At 33.2% G+C, this 10,707-nt stretch overlaps 1 protein-coding gene across 1 annotated transcript; it reads right to left on the reverse strand.

Annotated features, from left to right (window-relative positions):
- Window positions 1-7,347: 7,347 nt before the first annotated feature.
- LOC132736089 (uncharacterized) lies at window positions 7,348-10,095 on the reverse strand. The gene is made up of 2 exons (XM_060723164.1): window positions 9,710-10,095; window positions 7,348-8,393 (listed from the first exon to the last, which is right to left on the reverse strand). Exon 2 carries the CDS (start codon window positions 8,377-8,379, stop codon window positions 7,348-7,350), a length of 1,032 nt encoding a protein of 343 aa, XP_060579147.1. The 5' UTR covers window positions 8,380-8,393; window positions 9,710-10,095.
- Window positions 10,096-10,707: the final 612 nt, after the last annotated feature.

Genomic DNA, 10,707 nt, shown 5'->3' on the forward strand with positions numbered 1-10,707 from the left:
TGTTGAGTGAGGCTAAAAGCGCCAATGCTCCCAATCTTGTCCAATTCAACAGTCAAAACCTTCAAATAGCTCTCAGTGTAACACAATGCTGGAATTGCTGAAAAACACAGTATCTAATCAGCAGACCTACTGATCATTAAACAAACAAATCATACTAATGATAAACTTCGAAAAGAACAAGTAACTTGTATTTTCGACACAGTTCAAGGCATACGACAGGATATAACAAATTGCCAAAAGTATATTGCTGAGTGCATAGCCACTAGTCTGTCAAAGTTTGACCACGTGTCGTTTAACGCTTAGTTGTCTTGACAGTGTTATTGAGAGAATGAGCTCACTTGAGGATTTTTTGTTGATAGTCCCGGTGTAGTTAAGATTGCCAAATGTATTGTGCATGATTACCATAGCAAAAACTGTGCTAATGAAAATTATAACCAGGCATCTGTTTGTATTAATGTAAACGACAGCACTGAGATCTCAAGTGAATCGTCAGCAAAAACCACACATGTTGGTGTCTCTCAACTTGAAGTATATCTAAGTCAAAAAGAGAAACAATCTATTTCAAACTACCCACATGAGAAACAGCATACACAACTGAACTTCAGTAACCCTCCCGACAAAGTGATTACAGTGCAGAGAACAACACTAATAATAAATCTCGAAACCAAATGTGCCACCATTAAGACCATCAATCATTAAAAATAGTAGTACGATCACGGAGGATGTAGAGAAGCACGTGCAGAGCAAATATCAATCTTGTACAAATCGTGCGTCAACGTTCCCTAAAATGACCGCAATACCTGTGCGTGTTACATCTCGCAAAGAACGTGACTTGCGAAAATATTATACTTTTAACTGGCACCAAACTAATCCAACGAAGAGGTATTTTGTCGGTGAATTCAATAAATCGGTGTCAATTGGTGTCAAAATACCTGACTAATTTTGTGACAAACAGGGGCGCAACGGTGACAATGATTTGAAAATTCCCGATGAGGAAATCGAAGAATAAAGTTATTGTCCGCTTAACGTAGAAGCAAATGTGAACGCGGATTTAGTCTTAGATCCTTGATTTTGGTCAAAAGGTATAACCTGTGAAACTTGGATGTCACGTACAGAAATCCAACAAAAGAATTTGTATGGGAACGAGGCTTTGTTGCACCGAAACAGACGACATCAGGATATGGTGATTGGCACAAAACGGTAACGATTGATTGGCCCTCTTTTAGCGACTTTAATTAGTACAGCACGTTAACACCTGACGTAGTTTAATGATGAGCTCTAATATTGATCTTATTAAAGTATAATATAGATATATGTGGGCTGTCAGGACATTGGCTTTATGAACATAATTTGTTCTTTCTATATTCTTTGACTAGTGAATGTAGGTGTCATGCAGTTTCAGACTATAGTTTAGCATTTCCTAGAAATCGGAAAATAGGTAAATGTGGTGTAGCTATTCTTTGGCATAAAAGACTTGATATGCGAGTAATACCATTGCCTTATGACGATGATCGTATTATTGGTATACAGGTACAAATACAGTCTGATTTATATATGTACGTATTTCAGTTATATCTACCATGCTCCTAACCACTCTATTGAGTCATTTAGACGCTATATTGACAAACTATATAACTTATGGTTTATGTATAGAGAAAGCTGTATACCAATTTTCATAGCTGATATTAACACTGATGCTAAAACTGATAGAAGTAGAACCAGAGAACAGCTATTTTGTAAGTGTTTGTATAATACTAATTATCTTTCTTTAAACAAATTAGACAGTTGTAAAGGAACTAAGTACTCATATGTTTCTGATGATCGTTACTGTTCACTTATTGATTATATATGTATGCCAGATTATGTATAATGCTGTGGAATTCTTGACGATGACGCCCTCAACGTTTCCCGCCATAGGCCTATCGTTACACCACTAGAATTTATTACAAACAGCAAAAGTGACACAAGGCTAAAAGTTGTAGAAACTGTATCCAAAATAAACTGGAAAGGAATCAAAGAATGTGACAATGTTAATTATGTGTCTGCTATTATAGAAAACAATGAATTGCTTCGACTGGAACATTGTGAGTTAAATCGGTCAAATATCTATAATGCATATACGACAATTATTAAGGCAATAACAGAGTCATCATCATGTCTCCCGGTATCAAAGTAAAACCGTACTGGAGTACTGAACTCGGGACACATATATGTAAGAAAAATGTAGATTGTGTTGTCGGGAAGGTCGGCCCCGACTTATTTCAAATCTGTTTTATATTGAATACAAAAATGCCAAACGTGGCTTTCACCGCTTGCATAATTACCATGTGAATCAATATCTTAGACAATTAGATCATGAAATTGACAAAACAGCCGAGGCTGATTCCGAAAAATTCTGGAAAGTTGTTAATTCTTGTAAAAATTCATCAAAATGCTCATCAGGAGCTGGAATACAATTTAATGGCAGTATTTATAGGAATAAACAAGACTTAACAGATAAATGGGGACTCTACTTTAAAGACCTTTATTCACCTTCTGTAAATGCTAACTTTGACGCAGATTGGTTCCAACATGTAAACATTACCTTACAATCGACAATTGAAACTATTTCCACGGATGACTACTGTTTTGCCGCAAACAGTGTGCGAATTGATTATATCGTCCCCGAAAAGGAAAGCTTGTGGTCACGATAATGTGTGTTATGAACGTGATATTCTCTCTCCTCTACTTGCCAACATTTGTTCATATTTGCTTAGATTATCATACATACCGATGAAAATAAAAAAATAAAAAGGGAATCATTATAACTTTACATAAACGAGGAAATAAAAGAAAAGACGATTCCAACAATTATAGGGTAATATCATTAACTTCAACAATCCTGAAAGTGTTTGAAATGGATGTTATGAATCGATGTAAAGAAAAACTCACGTCAAAATTGAATATCCAACAAGGGGGTTTTCAGGAGCAGTTAGGTTGCCTTGTGACGTCATTTGTATTACGCGAATGTGTGCATTATTCTCGAGAATACAATTTAATGAAGTAGACTCGGAAAATCTCCAGAGTATATGGACACTTGATACACAAATGATCGATGAGGTAGACAACTATACTCATCTTGGTATTAACTGCAATAGATTTTTGCAACTTAAAAAAATCGATAGAAGACGCAAGTGTAAAATTGCGTTATACATTTTTAGTGCCTTAAACAGTGGTCTTCATCCTTACTGTTTATCTCTGATTACTTTCAAAACAATTTACTCTTCAGTAATATTGCCTAGAGCTCTCTATGGCTGTGGGTTGTGGAATAATTATGAATAAAGTGATATTGAAAATTTGGAAAAGGCGCACCGATACTGTCTAAAAACTATTCAGTCATTTGGAACAAGTACAAGCATGCAATACACATTAGCTGCTTTGGACATGAATTCAATAGAAATAAATTCTGAATTTTGCAAAGGGCAAAATCTAATGTTAGCTAGCAAGTTAAGTAAAAGTAGTTCATGGCAACTTAAAAGGGTCAGTTAAAGGGTCATTTGCCTATAGTTGTAACGGTTGTTATACGTTTACTCTTCTTTCGGTCGGCGGAATTTAAATTTTGAGTGGTCAATAATATCCCATTGAAACATGGTCGTTTTCATAACAGTTTTTGAATGTTGTACTACAAAAATGAAAGTGAGTGTGTAAGTTAATAAACACAAGTGTTGACTGTATAATCTTGTTCTCTCTTTATTTCGAGCAATAAAATAATGTATTTTTAATCGATTTTATATACAAAATAACAAAGAAAAATCACATTCGTCGAAATATCTATATTTATAGATACTGTGAATATATTAAGTTAACGGAATTCCATTGAGATCCAATAAAATAAAATGCTATAATATCTTACTAAGATCGACTGGGGAACTAAAAACAGAATAATTGATATACTCAGAACGTAGTTTTGTGCTATTGTTAGCCCAATTTGAGTGAAAAACGTTGCAACGCTTTTCAATTTAGGGACATTTTTCACAATAAGAATAATTATTCTGGAAAAAAAACAGAGTAGGCGAATGATCTGAAATTCTGCACGTAAGCTGTTGGTGTAACCCCTACATCTAATGGAACATAAATCTCGTAAAAATATTCCCAGTCCCGTTAGGTAAAGAAACTCAATTGATTCTCTTAAAACAATAGAAAGACCTGGAAAAAGTATTGCCTTTCTGTGCAACAACAACATAGGCCCGCGATACTATGACCTACCGATACGCCAATACGCACTGGCGTATAAATAGAAACGAGGTTCGGAAAAAAATAAAATTTCAAAAATTAAATCAATGATTTGGGCATACATATTCGTAGCTGCTTATTTATTCTATAGGAATGCTTATGATGTTGCCTTATTAAAATTTGCGTTACCTATTTATACACAATTCAGAATTCAATTATAAGAAAGGGAGAAAGCACATGTAAGCAAATTAAAATAAAATACATTGATTGGGTGTATCAACGGGAAGCCATTTTAGAGAAAAATATTATATTATTGTGTCAGTCTCGAGTCCGAGAATTCAATGATTTAAAGGAGGTATGGTTTGAATTATCTTTAAACTTTCATTTTTTACCACCCTTTGCGTAGGATGAGACTTTTAAACTCAGAAAACAAAATATTCCGCCTTTCTACAGAAGCGCAGGAGTGACGTTCACAATGTAAAAATATGATATAAACAATTTGCTTGCAATTTTCTCTTTTTTTCAGCTTGTGTTAAGCTTTGAATAATCAATGTTATAATGCTAATAAACCTCGTCAAAATCCAAATGATGATTAGAAATTGTACAATATGTACAATATATTACAATCTTTTTTTCTGAAGAATCAAAATCAGTGAAAATTAAACATTTATTTCATTTTTTTTACATCAGATCTAGATCTTGTCTGCAACTTGGCGGCGTTTGTATCACAATGGAAGGGAGTTAGGTGTATATAATGTCTTTAAAATGAATACATTTGGAATGAAAATATTTTACCTTGTATATTATTTCTAAGTTAGTAAAATTATTTATCTTATATTCTTTTTAAATTGTGTAGAATACTTTGTGCCCTATTAATCAGATCTTTGCAGCGAACCATTGCCAAAATCTATCTTCACAAACCGAGCACAACTTTTGATTATTTGACCGTAAAAAAGAATACATGTATTTACAAAATATATCACTACAGAAAGTTGTTTCTCCTGTTTTGTTTTATTGAGTATAGAAATAAATTACATACCCCTGCAAACAATGACATACATTCTTTATCATATGTAGTCTAAATCTATACTATTCATCTATACATAAATAATAAAAATGAGAAAATGGTATAAGCCATATAAAATGATAAACAAGAGATTAACAGGGGAAAGGCGGCATTCAATGAACGCAACCCCCAAACGGGCCGAAAACAGGACAGGGCACAAGGCAGAGCACGGACAGGCTAATCACTAAAACGATACGTAAGAAGAAACAATTTGTAACTGATAAGGAATTCAAAGAAAAAAAATAAATGATTGCATAATGAGACACGTCATATCCCAATTCTTTTATTTTAAACGACTTTAGATAACGAGTTGGGCGAGGCTTTTAATACAAACATGCTTTTATGTGCGAGGGGCATTTAACTTCGTAATAAGGTAATTTAAATATTTCGAATGGAAATTGAAAGAGTAAAGTTGAAGAAGAAAAACTGTTAAAGACAATATTTATTGTCTTAAACATTGATATGATATGCATTGAAAACGTTTAAGCTACCTAAATGATCTTGCGATTCATGTACTACAATTAAGCTGTGAATACGATTACTTTTCGTAACACTTAAACATGTAAGCCAATGTGTTTTTGTATTTAAGTCATATAGTACTTTTTAAAGCATATTTTCCTTGTTTATATCTCATTTTAAGTGAAACAAAAGAAAAATAACAAAGAAAAAACTTGCTAAATAAGGAAATAAAACCCATCATTATTAGAATAGAGACATCTGGCTATCTTATGTTTTTCTAATAAACTATATAAAATATTGTACACGTTAGACTTCGTGCAATTTCTGTTACATTCAATACAAGTACTTTATGTTATTTTCATAACTATAGATCTAGGTAAAGACAATACTAGTACAATTAGCTTAGATATCCCTATAGCACATAGCTAAATTTGATATAAGTCTCTGGCGACCCTTCGGCAAAAGACCTGCACTCGGCGTACAATCAAAATAAGCCGAGGTACCCCCCTGCATTCGTGTTTAAAACTGTCAACATTGTACAATTTGGAAAAAATTTTCTGTTTCCATCACTCGTAGAAAAATTGCCAAACCCATTCTTGTTTTAAGGGCCCCAACCCTTTAAAAATTCTGAAACCATCCTGAGATTTTAATGTAAATAATTAAAATTTAACCCAGAAAAAAAGTACCGGGTCATTTTGGGTTTGGACCCTATATTTGATTTTAAGTTCTTTTCTTGCTATAACCCCCCTAATAAAATTTACAATTTAAATCTTTGTTTGGAATTTTAAATTTTGTAAAAAAATAATATATAAAGTAACATGTTTTAAAATAACTGTTATAAAAATTTAAACTAACCCGTTTTTTTAATTTTTCATGATCTACAAATTGGTGTATTCATACTGTTCGATTAGAAGGAATAATTGTGCTAAAATATGTTATTATAACATAATCATAGAAAATTAGAACAATCACTACACTAAAATACTTGTAGTAAACTAAAAAGTAAATAAGACAGTTTTCAAAGAGCCGTCAGTCTGGAAGCTGCACAAAACACACATAACTATTCGCATACATTCATGGCTTTCTCATTTATAAGACTCTTCATTCAGCTTTCAGTCAGGTAAAGATGGTGAAGTAGTAGTAGTAGTCTGTCATTATTATTACTAATTCATAAGAGTAATCATCTTTTTTTTAAATAGATTAATCTATCTGGTGCGGTCACTTATGTTTTAAATGTTTTAAGGATTTCTTTGTCTGTCTTACTACATATATGGCGGAAGAAATCTAATGGATTATTTTCTCTTATTTTAGGGAAAATCTTTTTTAGGTAAAATTTTACAACATCTTTAGCCGATTTCAAGCTATATAACTTTTTGATCAGCTTTGCACCTTCCGTTGGGGGAAATGTAAAAAGTGAGTATACCGATTCTTCGGCTAATTCTTTAAATTCGATATCTTTTACACCGGCTTCTGCTCCATCAGAAATTTGGATCAGCTCTGGGCATCGTACGAAAACATGTTCACCGGCTTGAAGACAGCTGTCAATGTCTTTAAGTACATTTCCCTTTCAATATATGACAACTTATTTTTAAGCAAGTTACTACCAGGTATCATGTAGTTCGGAAGCTGTCCTTCATCAAAACACATTTTCTCAAAAATATGAGTCCGTCTGTTATCCGATCTAAAAGTTTACCTTGCGCAAACTCACAGTTTTGTGTTTTTTCTGACATCCAGAAGACAACATTTTTGATCATATATGATGACAATGTTATCGCAGGATTTCTTAAACACGTTCTTACACGCATTTTGAGAGCAGCCATAAACTTTAAGCCTGGAACATCATTAAATGAACGAGCAAGAACAAGCTCTGCGAGAACTAAACTAATCCTCCATTGTAAAACTTCATCTCCTGTTTCTCCAGCAGGTACAACGAGAACATCTACCCATTTTACTTGTTCCACAATTCCTGGACTCGGCCAATCATGCTCTCTTATTCGATCGCACCACTCTTGAATTATCGTCGGGAATACACATTTAAAACCAAGCACGTCGTCAATTTTGAAGGCATATTTTGAGAAAGGAATTCGGACTTCGTATGGTTTTGAAGGCCCTACGTCAACATCGTAAACGCACATTCGAGCTAACCACCCAGTCCTATCCAGATGTTGCATAGCCGATGTTAATATTTTATCGTTGCGAAGAAACGTTTCTCCATTTTCTATTTGTATGGCAGTTTCCATGTTTTGTACAAATGCAAAGTTTTTAGCTTCTGGAGTTGTTTGTGGTTGTTTTGATATTAGTTTTAATCTACAATAGCCGCTCGGCGTATTTTCAAAATCAAGCCAAAATTCAGCAGCATATCGAACTTGGGTTGAGGCACTCGGAAATGCTGCGTAACACATTACTGAACGCTGTATAAAAAGTCTGTCTAAATCGCAATCAAAGTAAAATCCTATACCTTCTCCACGACTTCCAGCAATGACTAAATCAATATCTTCATTTGCTTTCTCCCTGTAGAACAAACTTGCCATTTTGCCACCATTTTCCATAATTTGTATCCGTTTGTCGGCAGACAGTCGTGAATATCCACAATTGTCCAACGCATCAAACGTGTGCTTTATAGACATATTTAAAGCTGCCATTACCTGAATCGTCGCTTGAGAAATGAAATATAACATTTAACTAATATATAACAACGCTGATAATATATATACATGTATGATCATGGTATATGTAAGGCAAAGCATTATTTAAATTTCCCCTTTATTTTATGATAGTTATTTACGATAATAAATCAATACATTGTATATCTGTCTAAATGTTTGAAGTTATTTTTGTCCACGACAAATATGTACAAGGGGTATCCAAAAATACGATTACTTCCTTTATAAAATCCTTTTGAGAAATTTATTTGAAATCTATACACGACCTCACTACTTCAAGGGATAAGTCTTTTTCTAGTTTGTAGAAGAAAATGATAAATAAACTATATTGCATATTACATCATAAAAAGAAATTGCATCAAAGGGACTTTATACCAGCTGCCGGTAAGACCCGAATATGTTGCTCGAGGGTAACTGTTTACGGCGGTAACAATGTTCTGTCGAGATTCTGTTTAACAGTAACATTTGGACATATTACATAGTCATCAAAATTTGGAAAGAAATTTTGTTATATAAATTCTTATACATGTAATTGCGTATGAATTTTGAACTTCATTTGAAACGGAAAGAAGACGCCATCGTAAGAACGCAATTCATTCATAAAAGGCGCACGAGAATGACGTCATTTAAAGCACGCGACTAATCTTATACGGAGGGTCTAAGACAGGTTTTTCTTGCTTCGGTATAAACAACAGATAGATACTCTTGTCTGAAATGCAAGAAAAGCTTTGAACGACAGCGGCATCTGACGTCAACGTGAAAATAATGTAAATTAGCAGCGTCTGTACCAAACTACTATATAACATTCACTGGTCTCCACATACCATTTGCGGCGTCGATTCCAGCACACATTCGTTTAATTCCTACTTTCATGCACAATTCAATGATCGGGAGATTTTTCATTCTCAATAAATTATCCGTCATTATGTGTTTCGTAGCAATAGTGGAGTTTTTTATGTAGTGATATCTACATAAATAAATTGATATGATGTAGTAATGTTACCTTGACCCCATTTAACAAATGTACCGCGTTTAGCCGGTTTCTTACTATTACTTTATTTGCAATTATTGTAAAAGCAATAATACGACACCATATTGTGAGCGTGCAAGGAGTACCGTTTATTCGAAATGAATTCAAAATATTTATTTATGCATGTATTAATATGTCGTTCCAAAATTGTCCACAATAATTTTTTACAATAATTCTAAAAACATTTCAATAAATTTTACTGATAAAATTGCTTTTCGTTGAGCTTTACTGTTTATTATTATTTTATTATTATTATTTTTGTAAATCATTATTACTCACCGATGCAAACCCATCCACTTATTTCAAAATGAACAATAAATCCATTTGTTATTTTTCACTCTGGCGAGAACGCGAGCTCTTTTGATTTGTACTTCGATTCTTGGTTACGCCGAAAGATCTTCAGTTTTTGCCACGCCTACTTTAGATAATCTATGAATGAAAAATCGTGTTTCCCGTGCGCCAAGGACATTGATAGTAAAAGTTGTAAAAGTTACTTCTCAACGGTGTATTGATTTCAGTTTGTCCCGTTAGATTTGAATTTACTTATTCAATTTGTTTTTATATACGAAGATACTTTATTTATCTAGAAAAACAACCTTACTACTACCTTAACACATTGTATCTTGTTTAATTGTTACATTGATTGCTTATTTACTATTTCAGTACATTAAATACTGTCCGTTTAGGATAATTATTTAGACGCGGCGGAAAAATCCACTTTTACGGTGTAAACAGTTATCATGTTGTATTATTATCTGTTGGCACGCAGGCTTCCGATATAAATTAAAATATCGACAAATTAATCAACTATCAGCGTGACGCAGTTGGTAACGTTATCAGTTAATCTTTAAGTAATATCACTGCAAGACTATTTCGGATTGTACTTTTTTTTCTCGAAAATAATTTCTATATATAAACAATCAAATACGAACATGTAATATTTTTCTTGACATTAAGTGTTGAAATAATTTCTCATTTCACATTTTTTTGTACCTAGCAAATTTGTTCAACCTTATCCTGAATACTAAACGTAATGAATACATGTATACAAACTGTTTCAACAATATTTCAGTTGGCACGAAATACTCGTGCACTGCACAAGTATTATGACTACTGCATACTTCACACTATACAGGTTAAAACTTTATTGCCGGTTTTATTTAAATTATTAGATAATGTGTTTACAAAAATTCATTTTCATTACATTCATTATAGCGTGTCACTCACGATTATCATGTTATTGTCATGCAAATCTGATTCATTTCACAGCGCTAACG

Source organism: Ruditapes philippinarum, unplaced genomic scaffold, assembly GCF_026571515.1.
Source record: "Ruditapes philippinarum isolate M1 unplaced genomic scaffold, ASM2657151v2 ctg8585_1_1_1_1, whole genome shotgun sequence".
NCBI lineage: Eukaryota > Metazoa > Mollusca > Bivalvia > Venerida > Veneridae > Ruditapes > Ruditapes philippinarum.